This window comes from Globicephala melas, chromosome 4 (genome assembly GCF_963455315.2).
Source record: "Globicephala melas chromosome 4, mGloMel1.2, whole genome shotgun sequence".
Classification (NCBI taxonomy): Eukaryota; Metazoa; Chordata; class Mammalia; order Artiodactyla; family Delphinidae; genus Globicephala; species Globicephala melas.
The window spans coordinates 82,197,767-82,217,320 of NC_083317.1; the positions used below are offsets into that span (position 1 = coordinate 82,197,767).

At 37.9% G+C, this 19,554-nt stretch overlaps 1 protein-coding gene across 5 annotated transcripts in view; it reads right to left on the bottom strand.

The window, feature by feature from the left end:
* Nucleotides 1–19,554, bottom strand: part of VPS8 (VPS8 subunit of CORVET complex) — a 391,603-nt gene that overhangs the window by 233,623 nt on the left and 138,426 nt on the right. For all 5 annotated transcript variants that reach the window (XM_060298321.2, XM_060298320.1, XM_030861612.2 and 2 more), the window contains 5 exons: nt 12,895–12,969; nt 11,749–11,784; nt 10,776–10,866; nt 10,303–10,349; nt 9,228–9,317 (listed from right to left, as the gene is read on the bottom strand). In XM_060298321.2, the coding sequence (XP_060154304.1) occupies nt 9,228–9,317; nt 10,303–10,349; nt 10,776–10,866; nt 11,749–11,784; nt 12,895–12,969 (339 nt within the window). The remainder of the gene's footprint in view (nt 1–9,227; nt 9,318–10,302; nt 10,350–10,775; nt 10,867–11,748; nt 11,785–12,894; nt 12,970–19,554) is intronic.

A 19,554-nucleotide genomic window follows, 5' to 3' on the forward strand; every position in this document is an offset into this window, starting at 1 on the left:
CCACACACTAGGAAGCCCCTTCACGGGCGGAGACTGCGGGTGGCAGAGGGGTAAAGCTTCGGAGCCGCGGAGGAGAGCACAGTAGCGGGGGTGCGGGGGGCAAAACGGAGAGATTCCCGCACAGAGGATCGGTGCCGACCGGCACTCACCAGCCCGAGAGGCTTGTCTGCTCCCCCGCTGGGGCGGGCGGGGCTGGGAGCTGAGGCTTGGGCTTCGGTCTGAGCGCAGGGAGAGGACGGGGCTTGGCGGTTGGCGGCGTGAACACAGCCTGAAGGGGGTTAGTGCGCCACGGCTGGCCGGGAGGGAGTCCGGGGAAAAGTCTGGACCTGCCGAAGAGGCAAGAGACTTTTTCTTCCCTCTTTGTTTCCTGGTGCGCGAGGAGAGGGGATTAAGAGCGCTGCTTAAAGGAGTTGCAGAGACGGGGCGAGCCACGGCTAAAAGCGCGGACCCCAGAGACAGGCATGAGAGCTAAGGCTGCTACTGCTGCCGCCACCAAGAAGCCTGTGTGCGAGCACAGGTCACTATCCACACACACACCCCCTTCCGGGGAGCCTGTGCAGCCCGCCACTGCCAGGGTCCCGGGATCCAGAGACAACTTCCCCGGGAGAACGCATGGCGCGCCTCAGGCTGGTGCAACGTCACGCCGGCCTCTGCCGCCGCAGGCTCGCCCCGCACTCCATGCCCCTCCCTCCCCCCGGCGTGAGTGAGCCAGAGCCCCCGAATCAGCAGCTCCTTTAACCCCGTCCTGTCTGAGCAAAGAACAGACGCCCTCAGGCAACCTACACGCAGAGGCGGGTCCAAATCCAAGCTGAACTTGGGAGCTGTGCGAACAAAGAAGAGAAAGGGAAATCTCTCCCAGCAGCTTCAGGAGCAGTGGATTAAAGCTCCACAATCAACTTGATGTACCCGGCATCTGTGGAATACCTGAATACACAACGAATCATCCCAAATTGAGGAGGTGGACTTTGGGAGCAAGATATATTATTTTTTCCCCTTTTCCTCTTTCTGTGACTGTGTATGTGTATGCTTCTGTGTGAGATTTTGTCTGTACAGCTTTGCTTTTACCATTTGTCCTAGGGTTCTGTCCTTCCGGGTTTTTTTTTTTTTCCTTTTTAAATTATTTTTCTTAATAATTGTTCTTTACTTTTTCTTTTAATACCATTATTTTATTTTACTTTATTTTATTTTATCCCCTTCCTCCCTCCCCCCCCCCACCATTTCTTTCTTTCTTTTTTTTCTCCCTTTTATTCTGAGCCGTGTGGATGAAAGGCTCTTGGTGCTCCAGCCAGGCATCATGGCTGTGCCACTGAGGTGGCAGAGCCAAGTTCAGGACACTAGTCCACAAGAGACCTCCCAGCTCCACATAATATCAAATGGCGAAAATCTCCCAGAGATCTCCATCTCAACACCAGCACCCAGCTTCACTCAACGACCAGCAAGCTACATTGCTGGACACCCTATGCCAAACAACTAGCAAGACAGGAACACAGCCCCATCCATTACCAGAGAGGCTGCCTAAAATCATAATAAGGCCACAGACACCCCAAAACACACCCCCAGACGAGGACCTGCCCACCAGAAAGACAAGATCCAGCCTCATCCACCAGAACACAGGCACTAGTCCCCTCCACCAGGAAGCCTACACAACCCACTGAACCAACCTTAGCCTCTGGGGACAGACACCAAAAACAATGAGAACTACGAACCTACAGCCTGTGAAGAGGAGACCCCAAACACAGTAAGATAAGCAAAATGAGAAGACAGAAAAACACACAGCAGATGAAGGAGCAAGATAAAAACCCACCAGACCTAACAAATGAAGAGGGAACAGGCAGTCTACCTGAAAAAGAGTTCAGAATAATGATGGGAAAGATGATCCAAAATCTTGGAAATAGAGAAAATGCAAGAAACATTTAACAAGGACCTAGAAGAAATAAAGAGCAAACAAACAATGATGAACAACACAATAAATGAAATTAAAAATTCTCTAGAAGGGATCAATAGCAGAATAACTGAGGCAGAAGAACGGATAAGTGACCTGGAAGATAAAATAGTGGAAATAACTACTGCAGAGCAGAATAAAGAAAAACGAATGAAAAGAACTGAGGACAGTCTCAGAGACCTCTGGGACAACATTAAATGCACCAACATTCGAATTATAGGGGTCCCAGAAGGAGAAGAGAAAAAGAAAGGCACTGAGAAAATATTTGAAGAGATTATAGTTGAAAACTTCCCTAATATGGGAAAGGAAATAGTTAATCAAGTCCAGGAAGCACAGAGAGTCTCATACAGGATAAATCCAAGGAGAAACATGCCAAGACACATATTAATCCAACTATCAAAAATTAAATACAAAGAAAGCATATTAAAAGCAGCAAGGGAAAAACAACAAATAACACACAAGGGAATCCCCATAAGGTTAACAGCTGATCTTTCAGCAGAAACTGCATTCAGAAGGGACTGGCAGGACATATTTAAAGTGATGAAAGAGAAAAACCTGCAACCAAGATTACTCTACCCAGCACAGATCTCATTCAGATTTGATGGAGAAATTAAAACCTTTACAGACAAGCAAAAGCTGAGAGAGTTCAGCACCACCAAACCAGTTTTACAACAACTGCTAAAGGAACTTCTCTAGGCAAGAAACACAAGAGAAGGAAAAGACATACAATAACAAAACAATTAAGAAAATGGGAATAGGAACATACATATTGATAATTACCTTAAATGTAAATGGATTAAATGCTCCCACTAAAAGACACAGACTGGCTGAATGGATACAAAAACAAGACCCATATATTTGCTGTCTACAAGAGACCCACTTCAGACCTAGAGACACATACAAACTGAAAGTAAGGGGATGGAAAAAGATATTTCATGCAAATGGAAACCCAAAAAAAGCTGGAGTAGCAATTCTCATATCAGACAAAATAGATGTTAAAATAAAGACTATCAGAAGAGACAAAGAAGGACACTACATAATGAACAAGGGATCGATCCAAGAAGAAGATATAACAATTGTAAATACTTATGCACCCAACATAGGAGCACCTCAATACATAAGGCAAATACTAATAGCCATAAAAGGGGAAATCGACAGTAACACATTCATAGTAGGGGACTTTAACATCCCACTTTCACCAAAGGACAGATCATCCAAAATGAAAATAAATAAGGAAACACAAGCTTTAAATGATACATTAAACAAGATGGACTTAATTGATATTTATAGGACACTCCATCCAAAAACAACAGAATACACATTTTTCTCAAGTGCTCATGGAACATTCTCCAGGATAGATCTTATCTTGGGTCACAAATCAAGCCTTGGTAAGTTTAAGAAAATCGAAGTTGTATCAAGTATCCTTTCCGACCACAACGCTATGAGACTAGATATCAATTACAGGAAAAGAGCTGTAAAAAATACAAACACATGGAGGCTAAACAATACACTACTTAATAACGAAGTGATCACTGAAGAAATCAAAGAGGAAATCAAAAAATACCTAGAAACAAATGACAATGGAGACACGATGACCCAAAACCTATGGGATGCAGCAAAAGCAGTTCAAAGAGGGAAGTTTATAGCAATACAAGCCTACCTTAAGAAACAGGAAACATCTCGAATAAACAACCTAAGCTTGCACCTAAAGCAATTAGAGGAAGAAGAACAAAAAAACCCCAAAGTTAGCAGAAGGAAAGAAATCATAAAAATCAGATCAGAAATAAATGAAAAAGAAACGAAGGAAACGATAGCAAAGATCAATAAAACTAAAAGCTGGTTCTTTGAGAAGATAAGCAAAATTGATAAACCATTAGCCAGGCTCATCAAGAAAAAAGGGAAGAAGACTCAAATCAATAGAATTAGAAATAAAACAGGAGAAGTAACAACTGACACTGCAGAAATACAAAAGATCATGAGAGATTACTACAAGCAACTCTATGCCAATAAAATGGACAACCTGGAAGAAATGGACAAATTCTTAGAAATGCACAACCTGCCAAGACTGAATCAGGAAGAAATAGAAAATATGAACAGACCAATCACAAGCACTGAAATTGAAACTGTAATTAAAAATCTTCCAACAAACAAAAGCCCAGAACCAGATGGCTTCACAGGCGAATTCTATCAAATATTTAGAGAAGAGCTAACACCTAACCTTCTCAAACTCTTCAAAAATATAGCAGAGGAAAAAAATATATATATATATAGCAGAGGGAGGAACACTCCCAAACTCATTCTACGAGGCCTCCATCATCCTGATACCAAAACCAGACAAGGATGTCACAAAGAAAGAAAACTACAGGCCAATATCACTGATGAACATAGATGCAAAAATCCTCAACAAAATACTAGCAAACAGAATCCAACAGCACATTAAAAGGATCATACACCATGATCAAGTGGGGTTTATTCCAGGAATGCAAGGATTCTTCAATATACGCAAATCAATCAACGTGATACACCATATTAACAAACTGAAGGAGAAAAACCAAATGATTATCTCAATAGATGCAGAGAAAGCTTTCGACAAAATTCAATACCCATTTATGATAAAAACCCTCCAGAAAGTAGGCACAGAAGGAACTTTCCTCAACGTAATAAAGGCCATATATGACAAACCCACAGCCAACATCGCCCTCAATGGTGAAAAACTGAAACCATTTACACTAAGATCAGGAACAAGACAAGGTTCCCCACTCTCACCACTCTTATTCAACACAGTTTTGGAAGTTTTAGCCACAGCAATCAGAGAAGAAAAGGAAATAAAAGGAATCCAAATCGGAAAAGAAGTAAAGCTGTCACTGTTTGCAGATGACATGATACTATACATAGAGAATCCTAAAGATGCCAGCAGAAAACTGCTAGAGCTAATCAATGAATTTGGTAAAGTAGCAGGATACAAAATTAATGCACAGAAATCTCTGGCATTCCTGTACACTAATGATGAAAAGCCTGAAAGTGAAATCAAGAAAACACTCCCATTTACCATTGCAACAAAAAGAATAAAATATCTATGAATAAACCTACCTAAGGAGACAAAAGACCTGTATGCAGAAAATTATAAGACACTGATGAAAGAAATTAAAGATAATACAAATAGATGGAGAGATATACCATGTTCTTGGATTGAAAGAATCAACATTGTGAAAATGACTCTACTACCCAAAGCAATCTACAGATTCAATGCAATCCCTATCAAACTACCACTGGCATTTTTCACAGAACTAGGACAAAAAATTTCACAATTTGTATGGAAACACAAAAGACCCCGAATAGCCAAAGTAATCTTGAGAACAAAAAACGGAGCTGGAGGAATCAGGCTCCCTGACTTCCGACTATACTACAAAGCTACAGTAATCAAGACAGTATGGTACTGGCACAAAAACAGAAAGATAGATCAATGGAACAGGATAGAAAGCCCAGAGATAAACCCACACACATATGGTCACCTTAACTTTGATAAAGGAGGCAGGAATGTACAGTGGAGAAAGGACAGCCTCTTCAGTAAGTGGTACTGGGAAAACTGGACAGGTACATGTAAAAGTATGAGATTAGATCATTCCCTAACACCATACACAAAAATAAGCTCAAAATGGATTAAATATCTAAATGTAAGGCCAGAAACTATCAAACTCTTAGAGGAAAACATAGGCAGGACACTCTATGACATAAATCACAGCAAGATCCTTTTTGACCCACCTCCTAAAGACATGGAAATAAAAACAAAAATAAACAAATGGGACTTGATGAAACTTCAAAGCTTTTGCACAGCAAAGGAAACCATAAACAAGACCAAAAGAAAACCCTCAGAATGGGAGAAAATATTTGCTAATGAAGCAACTGACAAAGGATTAATCTCCAAGATTTACAAGCAGCTCATGCAGCTTAATAACAAAAAAAAACAAACAACCCAATCCAAAAATGGGCAGAAGACCTAAATAGACATTTCTCCAAAGAAGATAAATGGACTGGCAACAAACACATGAAAGAATGCTCAACATCATTAATCATTAGAGAAATGCAAATCAGAACTACAATGAGATATCATCTCACACCAGTCAGAATTGCCATCATCAAAATATCTAGAAACAATAAATGCTGGAGAGGGTGTGGAGAAAAGGGAACCCTCTTGCACTGTTGGTGGGAATGTAAATTGATACAGCCATTATGGAGAACAGTATGGAGGTTCCTTAAAAAACTACAAATCGAACTACCGTATGACCCAGCAATCACACTACTGGGCATATACCCTGAGCAAACCATAATTCAAAAAGAGTCATGTACCAAAATGTTCATTGCAGCTGTTTACAATAGCTGGAGATGGAAACAACCTAAGTGTCCATAATCAGATGAATGGATAAAGAAGATGTGGCACATATATACAATGCAATATTACTCAGCCATAAAAAGAAACGAAATTGAACTATTTGTAATGAGGTGGATACACCTAGAGTCTGTCATACAGAGTGAAGTAAGTCAGAAAGAGAGAGACAAATACCGTATGCTAACACATATATATGGAATTTCAGGGAAAAAAAATGTCATGAAGAGCCTAGGGCTAAGACAGGAATAAAGTCACAGACCTACTAGAGAATGGACTTGAGGATATGGTGAGGGGGAAGGGTAAGCTGTGACAAAGCGAGAGAGAGGCATGGACATATATACACTACCAAACATAAGGTAGATAGCTAGTGGGAAGCAGCCGCATAGCACAGGGAGATCAGCTCGGTGCTTTGTGACCACCTGGAGGGGTGGGATAGGGAGGGTGGGAGGGAGGGAGACGTAAGAGGGAAGAGATATGGGAACATATATATATATATAACTGATTCATTTTGTTGTACAGCAGAAACTAACACACCATTGTAAAGCAATTACACTCCAATAAAGATGTTAAAAAAAAAATGAATGTCACACCCTTCATGTAGCACTTCGCACATAATATACGTATTCAGTGAATCTTTGCCAAAAGCCCTCCTTCGTTCCCCTTAGCATTTTGGTAGGCACAATCTGCACCAGACCAGTCTCTTTTCTGACAGTCGTATAGATTCTTGATGCTTTGGGCAAATATCTTTGGTTATCAGCCTCTATCCAACTCTGGTAGCTGTTCTGTGTTTTCTAGACAGATACTTCTCTCAACATTCCTCCCCATTTCCTTTCTCTTTGAATTGTTTGTGGTTATTACATCAGAATTTAAGAATTTCCTGTTCTTTGTGAACCTATTATTATTTTGGAGCCTATAACCATGAGACTGTGCCCATATTTTTTTCCCTAAAATATCTGCTTTCTAAAACACAGGATTCACGAGTGTTATTTTTTCATCATTATTACAAACTTTAAAATAAATGATAATTTTCCTATCAATAATCTATCCCTTCTATTTTCCCAATCACTGGGAAAAAGTAAATTCAGGATAATGGTTCCCACCATCGTTTCCTTTACCACCTATGAGACTAAATGATTAATAAATTTAAAATGTTATCAGATACTCTTTTTAGCAGAATGAAACTTCTGACAACTATCTAGATGGTTAAAGAACACATTACTACTACAGTTTGTTTCTCAGTAAATTTTACAATCTCATGCTGAGATTCTTTCATATCTCTCCATCAGAATATCACTTTTGTTCCTTTCTTCTTTTATAGCTCTCTACCATATTCTTCCCCAGCAAGGTGGTTTCCATCTTATGTGTACATGCGCACACGCACACACACACACCCCTCATCAGCCCCTCCTAGCATTCCCTATTGGATGTTTCTTTTCAACAAAGTACATCTTCCAACGACCAGAGTTCTTACATGAGTACCATCCTACCACCTCTTGGTAACAGATACCTTCTGGTTAAAATACTAAGTTTTCTTTTCTATATATACTGCATTGATATACAAAATCATATATATACAAGGTACTGTTCCCAAACCGTTTTGTCCCCAAATGCCTTCTTTCTGCCATATGTTTTCCTCTCCTAAGTTATCTACTTTCATAATCTTATATAGGCTTCTTTCTCTTCTTTACTGACAAATGTAATAAGCCTCTAGCCAAAAGGCAGTACAAGTTACTCTGCCAGAAGCCCACTACTGCAGCATTAAAGAGTACAGTTCAGGAAACCAAATCCTGTTTTGATACCCTCCAACTGTTCATTGCCACATCTATCCTTGTCTTCCAAAGTTAAGAGCAGCAAATGGAGATATAAAAAAGATGTGAGCTGTGTCTGCTCCTCAGAACTCCAAAACCCTAGATTTCTTTTAAACATTTCTATTAATGTACACAAGAAAAGTTATTTTGACTAGATTGTCAACTTTAAGATAGCAAGGACTACTTACCTTTTACACACTACCGCCCAGTGCCTAGTACATGTTAGACCAGAGGCTGCATCCTTTGACCCATGGGCCAAGTCCTCCCACAGCCTGTTTCTGAATGGCTCACAGCTAAGAATGGTTTTTACATTTTTAAAGGGTTGTTTAAAAACAAACAAATAAAAAATCACTCAGAGGAATATGTGACAGAGACCATATATACGCCACAAAGCCTAAATTTTCCATCTAGCCCTTCTCAGAAAATGTTTGCTGACCCCCGTATCAGACCCTCAAATGTTTGTTAAAAGAGGAGGCAGGGGGAGGGGACGGAGCCCTCAGAATGGGAAAGAAGACACAGATTTGCAACAAATATATTTTGAGATCACTGCAAATGGTGAAACTCTCATAATAAGCACCGTGCAGGTCTTTAAGTCATTCCTTGACTTCCATTTTCACTGAGTTTCAAGAGAAACTAAAGGTCGTTCATCAGTATATTTAAGAGATCATAATTTTTTTTTGGTAACGTATCTAATCTTAAATCACAGGTGCTCCTAGGAGAACTAAATTTAAACCTTGGTAGTACACTTCTTCTCCAACTAGCCTAGTTAACGTAAGTGTTAGGCATCATCAAGGTGTAAGGTGTCAATTCTCAGGTATGTACCCTCATACGTACATTCTTTCCTTCCATGCAGCACCAAGTGCCTAAGCACTAACAACCCACAACATTTTACTCATCTGTTCCCATGTGTCTGTACACCTGTTACCTCAAAATTCAATCACTGAGAATGCTCCACAAACCCTGTAATAAAGCTCTGAACACTGAAAAATGTTTAACCAAAACATGAAAGTCTCATTCTCATATAATATCAGAGCAGTAGTACTAGACCTATTCATAGCAATGTCTATTAGAAGCACTTGCAAAGGTGTACCTGAAAATGCTGCTCCATCACTTGGATTTTTCCCTGGTCTGGGCACTTTTTTAGAGCTCGATCTGCATAATGGAACAGGATTTCCACCATCTGTAAGGAAAACAGCTTTGTATATAAATTAAAGTATGTCTCTAAAGTTTTTCAATACTTAATATATGTGATCTTCTTAAATAATACAGAATCAGGCTTTGCTATTATATTAAAAATATAATTTAAAATTTTAGTGACTTTATTTCTCAGGTTTTTTTTAACCCCAGCCTAATTTCTTTCAGCCTCAGTGTTAGCACCAATTTGCTAATCTTTCCTAATAAATACCTCCAGGTTCCAGACCTCATTAGTATATATATTGCTCAGGAAATAAAAAGTTGAAGTTTAGCTCTTCAGCTATCCTCTGCATATGTCTTTCCCTAAAGAACACAGACAGCCAATACTTTTTTACCAGATACTGAGAAAATCACTTATAAGTCTCAGGATTGACCAACTTCTGTATATGTTTTCTAAATGTTTATACTAATTTGGAATCTAATTTTTACCAATGCATTTGCACAATAAAAAGGAGGAGGAATGACTATAGTAAATGAATTCAAGCAAGTCTAGACTAGGAAAACAAAGCTAGTGTTAAATATTAACATTAACCATATTAATACTAATTAATAATAATAATAAACATCAGGCCTCTCTGCTCCCTCAGGCAACACAAACACTTGCACATATAGTATTTCTCATTATTACTAATCAGTTTATAAAGACCAACAAATGTCAACTTTCTATGGACTATAATTAGGTTCAAAGATAACCCAGATCCCTGGGTTTTTTACTCCTCCTACTGTCTGCTGTCTTTTGGCTATTTTACTATCTATAATTTTCATGAGAGTGAGCAAGGGAAAAAAGAAAGGGTGATAAGAAGGAATTTAAAAAGCACTCAAGATAACACCAAGGAATTACAATCTGACTTGTTTTCTTAATACACTCTCTTCTTAACTGTAGTCATTTACCTAATCACGCCCAAGATTATTAGCAAATACCAAAGGCAATCTGCACTGTACCCCAGTAAAGACCCTATTAGAATACTCACCCGATCTGTAACAACAGCCTTTCTCTTACTGGCATCCCCTGATAATCCTGCAGAGAAGCAAAATCCAGCGTAAATACAAAGTTAATCCGTATCTTCAGGAGTGAAACTGCCCTGGTCTTCTACTGATAACCTATGCTAACAGCAGATATAACAATCCTTAGGTATCAAAATGCTGGATAATATGCCATAACAGGAACACCTCCCATCTATTGGACCAGATAGCTTATCAATGTACTTCCCTTTTGTTCTAATAATAAATTTTCCTTATGAAATGAATTTTAAAATGACATTTAAAATTCTATATCCTGTATTCGTCATTAACCTTTTTCACTGAAAGTCTGTAAGGTCTGATAACATCTTCCTTATAAAATACTTGAACACTAAGTCAAAAGTGTTCTGTAAGTGATCAGTATTATTCATTTTCTCTGCTCCAGAAAAACAACACCTACTACACCGGTGTTCTGTTAACTTACCCACTACTGCTTTTGCTTTTCCTTCATGGAAAGACCATGCAAGAGCCAAGGCTTCTGTAAGACAGTCTTGTTTCAGGAGGTGATCCACTCTCTAAAATGAATAAATGAGAGAAGACAGACCCCTTTGTCTGACCAATCACCAGTCAAAATTCCTATTCTACCTAATATCTTTCCAGAAGTTGCTGCTTAGTAGCTAAAATTATTCCAATAACCATGTGAATATCTTATTTCCAAGAAAAACAATTTCTTAAAGCACTGGACAGTACAGTGACTGTATAGGCTAGTATAAGCTGCCACAAGGCCTAAATATGAAAAGAGGAAACAGCTAGAATGTCACTATAGCAGAAAAAGCTAGTTATCACAACATCCATTCACTCCCTCCTCTTTCGTAACAAATCCCAAGTTTATTTGAGACAGCAATAAACTAGCTAAAGGACATTTCTAAGACTCCCTTATAGCCACTTGGGGCCATGTGACTAAGTTCTGGCCAATGATAAGTGGAAGTGCTATCTGGACCTTTCTGGGATGTCACCTTAAAAGGCCAGGGCCAGCCTCCTCTTCTCTTTCCTCCTTCCTGGAATGTGGATTTAAAAGCTGGAACTCCAGCAGTCATATTGGAACATGAAATGACCTTGAGACTAGAATCCACACACAAGGATGGCACAACAGGGTAGTATGCCAAAGACCACGGAGTTGCCACACTAGCCACAGACTGCCTACCTCCAGATTGCCTTTACATGAGAGTTCTCTTACACCACTGGTATTTTGAATTTTCTGATATATGCAGCCAAACCTTATCATTAGTTATAGTCAGTTTTATCAAATCAAGTAGATAAGTTACAATGGTTTTGATGTACACTTCTGAAATTAAAAAGCACAAATCCAAATACTCTTTTTCTGCAAAGTCAGAACAAAAAACGTTAAGATGCTCTCAATTCAATAGTGCTACCATATAAAATTACTTTGAACTCACCTCTCTCCAGCTCCTCAGCATCATCACATAAACAGACTGGAAAACAAAGAGATGGAAATTAAAATTATCATCTTTAACAGACTTGTTTGAGAGACACATTTGTCTCAGTCCTACATCTCATTTTACATCTCTTTAAGTAAAAACATTTCATACTACAGTTAAAAGTATTTACTAAAGGGTCTTCAAGGGCCCACGTTAAAGAGTAAATCAAACATTTAAAGGTCAGTAAGTCTACAGTCCAAGAAGGGGAGTTAATTCCACGGACAAGGAAGAAGGAAAGTCCAATCTCCCAACATGTTTCTCCGTGCTAAGTTTTTTTTAAATTTATTTATTTATTTTTGGCTGCATTGGGTCTTCATTGCTGTGCACGGGCTTTCTCTAGTCATGGAGAGCAGGGGATACTCTTCGTTGCGGTGTGTGGGCTTCTCATTGTGGTGGCTTCTCTTGTTGCGGAGTACAGGCTCTAGAACGCAGGCTCAGTAGCTGTGGCTCACGGGCTCTAGAGTGCAGGATCAGTAGTTGTGGCGCATGGGCTTAGTTGCTCTGCGGCATGTGGGATCTTCCTGCACCAGGGCTCAAACCTGTGTCCCCTGCATCGGCAGGCGGATTCTTAACCACTGTGCCACCAGGGAAGCCCTCCATGTTAAGTTTAAAAAAAAAAAACCCACAGGAACAAACTGACATACAAAAAGTTCCTATTGTAAGTCAAATGTCTCAATGCGTTTTAATATACCCTAAGATGATCTAAGCTAAAGGACATCCTAATTACATGTCAAATATTAATGAAAAGGTATCTTCCTGGTCATGAAAACATAAATGTGAAGGAACATTATGAAAGTATCCCTCTGAACAAAGAAAACCAGAACCTAAACAAAAGTAAAAATACAGTATGTCTAAAAGTAGAGGAAATAAATTAATTAGTTGTAAAGCACAGAGAACTATATTCAACATCTTATAATAGCCTATAATGAAATAAAGGGGCAATCTTAAAAAAAATTAATTAAAAATCATCTAACCCCTAAAAGTTTTCAATTACTGCTAATCAGTATTCATTCTGTAATGCACTGCCCTCTTTACCAGCAACCTCCTTCAGCCCCTACTAACCTGACACAAATGCACACCAAGTCACAGAGTGGAAGAACTTACTTTTGTCCCCAAATAAAAGATCTGACCACCATAGCTACTGATGGATTGATAACAAGCCTTCTCTCCAACCAAAGCCTAAAAAAAAAAAATTTTAAGGTAAAAATTACATGCATTAGGAGTCTCAAGTTTTAAAGAATGTGGATTACAGAGACAACATGGTTTCATCCCATTAGTGAGTGGGGGGAAAAAAATGTCAGTCAAGTGCCAGTCTGTCAGTGGAAGTGGCATGAAGGACAAAGTGCAAAAAGTAATTCTCTGCTTATATACGGTCTCTTTATTTTTCAGAGTAATGCGTAAAGGGAAGAACATGCCAACTTCTAAATTTGAAGCAAAATTGTTGCAACCTGCCCACTACTGGATGACAGGTAGTCACTGCTTCTGGCAACGAATAGGGCTAATTGAAATGGTACCTCCAAGTTCTTTGAAATAAATATCAACAAAAAACACAAGAGGAAATGGGAAGATAAAGCAGCATAGTATATGAAAGTCAGCACAGCCCAGCAAAATAGAAACGAAACCTCCTGTCTGATAAATCTGGTTGCAAATTCTGGCTCTGTCACCCAATAGGTGACAGAGTTTAAACAAGTTTCAAACTTCTGACAATTACATTTTCCCATCTTTGAAAACCATGCAGTTTCTGGGAGGCTTAAATACATTAATATTTATAAATCTCCTAAAATATGTAAGTGGTCAATACTGATGACTAGTAATTTTTCTTAACTTTTTATCATGAAAATTTAAAAATATATACAAAGGTAGAGAGAATAAAATAATGAACCCAATGTAGCCAGTAACCAGCTTCATTAATTATCACTTCATCACCAATCTCGTTTCATCTATATTCCCACTGACTCCCCTATAACACAGTAAAAATTCTGAAGTAAATCTCAGATCTTGAACATCTCATTTACAAAAATTCAGTAATATGCACAATAAATAAATCCTTTCTAACGTAACCACACAATTTCATTGACAGGCTTTCAAAAATTAACAATCATTCCTCCATGTCAAATATCTGATCAGTGTTTGGATTTCAAATTGTCTCATAAATGTCAAATGTTATTGAGGTTTCTGTTCTTTGTTTCTACATTTTATTTGTTTAAATCAAGACCCAAATAAAGGCCACACACTGAAGCTGGCTGATGCATCTCTTAAGTCTCTTTTAATCTACAGAGTTTGCCTCTATCTCTCACGGTCCTTTATTTTCCTTGAGGTTTATTTGTTGAAGACGCTGGCACACTTATTCCATAGTTTCCTACTATCTGGATTTTGCTAATGGCATCCCCATGGAATCTTTTAACATGTTCCTCTGCTTCTGTATTTCCTCTAGAAGATCAGAATCAGGGTTTTTTTGGTTGTTGTTTGGTTTGGTTTTCTGGTAGTACCACTTTAAGTATGACGTTAGCGGTAGGATTTTTGTAGATGCTCTTTATTATCAGGCTGAAGAAGTTCCCTTCTATTCCTAGTTTGCTAAGAATTTTATCAGGGATACAGAATTTTGTGAAATGCTTTTCTACACCTTTTGAGATGGTATTATGACCTTTCTTTTACAATAAACTAAATCAGTGAATTACACTTTAAAAATAAATTATTTATTTTTGTCTGTATTGGATCTCCGTTGCTGTGTGCGGGCTTTCTCTAGTTGTGGTGAATGGGGGCTACTCTTCATTGCAGTGTGCGGGCTTCTCATTGCGGTGGCTTCTCTCATTCTGCAGCACTGGCTCTAGGCGCACAGGCTTCAGTAGTTGTGGCACGTGGGCTCAGTAGTTGTGGCTTGCGAGCTCTAGAGCACAGGCTCAGTAGTTGTGGCACATGGGCTTAGTTGCTCTGTGGCACGTGAGATCTTCCCGGACCAGGGCTCAAACTCGTGTCCCCTGCATTGGCAGGCAGATTCTTAACCACTGTGCCACCAGGGAAGTCCCTACATTGACTTTTAAATGTTAAACCAGCCTGGCATGACTTGGATAAACACCATTTGGCCATAATTACTCTTTTTATACATTGCTGGTTTCTATCTGCTACTATTTTAAGGATTTTTGCTTCTCTGCTCATGAGGTCATTGGTCTAGCATTCTTTATTGTAATGTCGTTGGTTTTATTATCAGAGGTAAGCTGGTGTCATAAAAAGAATTATGTGCTCTCTTTTTCTCTATTTTTAAAAAGATTTTTGTGTAAAATTGATATTTTTTTCCTTGAATATAATAGACTTCACTAGTGAAGCTATCTGAGCCTGGACTTTCTTTTAGGAAATCAAGTTAATGTACAGCCACACAAGTACAACCACTTAGATTTCCACTTCTTGAGTCAGATTTGGTAATTTGTGCCTTCCAAAGAATTTTTCCATTTCATCCAAAATTGTTTAATTTATTGGCATAAAGTTATTCATATTATCTTTTTAATATCTTTAGACTCCATAGCAACCGCACCTCTCTCATTCCTGATATCAGTTAATTGTGTCTTCTCTTTCTCTGGATTAGTCTCACTGGAGGTTTACCAATTTTATTTATCTTTTAAAGGACAAAATGTATTTTCTTTGATTTTCTCTATTGTTTGTCCATTTCCTACTTCACTGATATATGTTTATCTTTATTATTTCTTCCTTTTATCTACTTCAAGTTTATTTGCTCTTCTCTATTTCCTTAGATAGAACCCTAGATAATTGATTTGAGATCTTTTTTTCTAATGTATTTAACGTTATAAATTACCCTCAAATTTTTTTTAATTTATTTATTTTATTTTTGGCTGTGTTGAGTCTTCGTTGCTGCGCGTGGGCTTTCTCTACTTGCGGCGAACAGGGTCTATCTACACTTCGTTGCGGCGCACGGGCTTCTCATTGCAGTGGCTTCTCTTGTTGTGGAGTATAGGCTCTAGGCGCACAGGCTTCACTGGTTGCAGCACATGGGCTCTAGGGCACACAGGCTTAGTTGCTCCATGGCATGTGGGATTTTCCCTGACCAGGGATGGAACCCGTGTCCCCTGCATTGGCAGGAGGATTCTTAACCACTGCGCCACCAGGGAAGTCCCACACCCTCAAAATTAATTTAATTATAGACCACAATTTTTTTCTGAAATACAGCTGATTTACAATGTTGCATTAGTTTCAAGTCTACAGCAAAGTGATTCAGTTATACATATATATATATATTCTTTTTCAGATTCCTTTCCCTTATAGATTATTAAAAGATATTGAGTATAGTTCCTTGTGCTATACAGTAGGTCCTTGTTGGTTATCTATTTTACATATGGTAGTGTTTATATGTTAATGCCAAACTCCTAATTATCCGTCCCCCTCTTTCCCCTTTGGTAACCATAAGTTTGTTTTGTATGTCTATGAGTCTGTCTTATAAATAAGTTCATTTGTATCATTTGTTTAGATTCCACATACAAGTGATATCATGATATCTGCCTTTCTCTGGTTTACTTCAGTCAGTATGATAATCTCTAGGTCCATCCACGTTGCTGCAGTATTTCATTCTTTTTATGGCTGGGTAATATTCCATGTATATACCACATCTTCCTTATCCATTTATCTGTCGATGGACATTTAGGTTGCTTCCATGTCTTGGATATTATAAATAGTGCTTCTATGAACATTAGTGTGCATGCATCTTTTTGAATTATAGTTTTGTCCAGATATATGCCCAGGAGTGGGATCATTGGATCATATGGTAATTCTATTTTTAGTTTTTTAATGAACCTCCATCCTGTAGCTGTGCCAATTTACATTCCCACAAACAGCGCAGGAAGGTTCCTTTTTCTTCACACCCTCTCCAGCATTTATTATTTGTAGAGGTTTTGACGATGGCCATTCTGACTGGTGTGAGGTGATACCTCATTGTAGTTTTGATTTGCATTTCTCTAATAATTAGCAATGTTGAGCATCTTTTCATGTGCCTATTGCCCATCTGTATGTCTTCTTTCGAGAAATGCCTTTTTAGATCTTCTGCCCATTTTTTGATTGGGTTGTTCGTTTTTTTGATATTGAGCGGTATGAGCTGTTTGAGACCATAGCTGTTTGATATGCTGTATTTTCACTTTCGTTTAGTTCAAAATATATTCTAATTTCCTTTGAGATTTCTTCTTTGACTCATAGGTTATTTATAAAAGTGTTACTTAATTTCCAAATATTTGGGTTTTCTCCGGATTTACCCTGATGATTCCTTCAACAATTTGCTGTAGTTTGTTTTACGGCCTAGCATACAATCTATTGGATGCTCCATGTGCACTTGAAAAAGTCTGTAATTTGCTTTTGTTGGGTGGAATATTCTATAAACGTCAGTTAAGTCAAGTTGGTCAATGATTTTTTTGCCTTCTATACCCTTGATGGTTTTGTCTACTAATTCTATTACTTACTGATAAAGGAGTTTTGAAATTTCCAAACTCTAATTGTGGACTTGTCTGTTTCTCCTTTTAGATCTGTTAGTTTTAGTTTCATATATTTTGAAGGTCTGTTATTGGGTGCTGAAACCTTTAAGATTGTTATGCCTTCTTGACAAATTAACACTTTTTTATCAATTTGAAATTTCTCTTTATCTCTGACAATATTCTCTACTCTGAAATCTACTTAATCTGATATTAAAATAGCCATTCTAATGATTAGTGTTTGCATGATATGTCTTTTTCCTTCCCCTTACTTTTAACTTGTCTGTGTCTTTGTATTTAATATGAACTTTTTGTAGACAGCATATAGTTGGTTCTTGCTTTTTTTATCCAGTCTGACAATCCTTGCCTTTTAACTGAAATGTTTAGACTACTTCCACTTCCTATGATTATTGATATAGTTGGGTTTCGATTATCTTATTGTTTTCTACTTGTATTACCTGTTCTTTTTTTATGCTTTGTTGAATTTAATATTTTTTAACATTCCATTTTGTTGCTACCAGTGACTTATAAAGTTATACTTCTTTTTCTGCTCTAGTGGTTACAATATGCAGCTTTAACTAATGTCAGTCTACATTTACATAATATTGTACTATTTGATGTATAATGTTAACAACCTTACAATAATATACTTCCTTCCCCCCACTCCCTGCTGTTATGTACTATTTTCGTCACACTATTACTTCTACATATCATAAACATTCCTTTTGTTTTAAACAGTCAACTGCTTTCGTTAAATGACAATATTAAGGTATAATTTACATACCATAAAATTCACTCATTAAGTATACAATAATTTTTAGTAAATTTACAGTTGTTCGAGCATCACCAAAATCCAGTTTTAGAACATTTCCATCACTCCACAGAGATACCTTTTACCTATTTTCAGTCAACCCTCATTCCTACTCCTGGTCCCAGTCCCACTAATCCACATCTGGCTCTCTAAACCTGCCTTTTCTGGACATTTCATATAAATATAATCAAAGAGTATATGGTCTTTCCATATGGCTTCTTTCACTTAACACAGTATTTTTGAGGTTCATCCATGTTGTAGCATGTGTCAACAGTTCACCTTTTTTATTGAGGAATAGCATTCTATTATGCAGATATGCCACATTTTGTTTATCTATCAGCTAGTGGACATTTTGACCGTTTTGACTTTTTAGCTATTAAGAATAACGTTGCTATGAACATTTGTGTACAAGTGTTTATGCAGAGATATGTTTTCGTTTCACTTGAGTAGCTACCTAGGCGTAGAATCGCTCAGTCATATGGAACCTTTATGTTTAATATTTTGAGGAACTGCCAAAATGTTTTCCACAGTGGCTGCACCATAACCCACAAGCAAAGTACGAGAGTTCCAATATTTCTGCATCCTAATCAACATTTGTTATTGTCTGTCTTTTTGATTATAGCCATCCTAGTGGGCATGAAATGATATCTCACTGTGATTTTGACTTGCGTTTCCCTAATGATTAATGATGTTGAGCATCTTGTCATCTGCTTATTGGCCATTTGTATATCTTCTTTGGAGATTGCTGCAGTTTGTTTCTGATGAGAAATCTGCTCTCACACTTTTTGTTGCTCCTCTGCATTTAATGTGTCTTTTTCCTCTGCCTGCTTTAATATTTTCCTCTTTCCAATTCATTTGGATCAATCTATGTTTATTTCACTTGTGCTTGGGTTCACTGAGCTTCTTGCAATTCTGTGTTTACAGCTTAGGAAAGTTTTTGACCATTATTTCTTTAAATTTTTTTCCCTCCTCCCCTTCAGAGATTTCAACTACACATTTATTAGGCTAAGTGGTGCTGTCTCACTGCAGTCACTAACACTAGAGTTTTTTAAATTTTTTCTCTCTACTTCATTTTGGATAGATTCTATTGCTCTATCTTCAAGTTCACTAATATCTTGAAAACTATTGTTTTTTGTTTTGGGGTTTTTTCCCTGATTTTTTTCCAGACAGGAGAGTAAATCCAGTCCCCATTATTCCATCTTGGCTGAAAGTGCAAGTTCAAAGTCTATCAGTATTTTTAATAACCACTCAAACAAAAGAAAATATCTAAGTGTGGGACAATAATTACTCTTACTTTAGTGAATTCTATTGCATTACCATTTCTTCTCCTGGATTTTCCTGGTTTCTAAATTCTGAAAATATATATGGAAGACCCTTTCACATATATTTATGCTCTAATATCTCAGGGAGATTTGAGCAATGGCTAGATATTATACTGCAGACACTCATTATATATGACCTTCATTACTACTTTTTTCAAGAAATTAT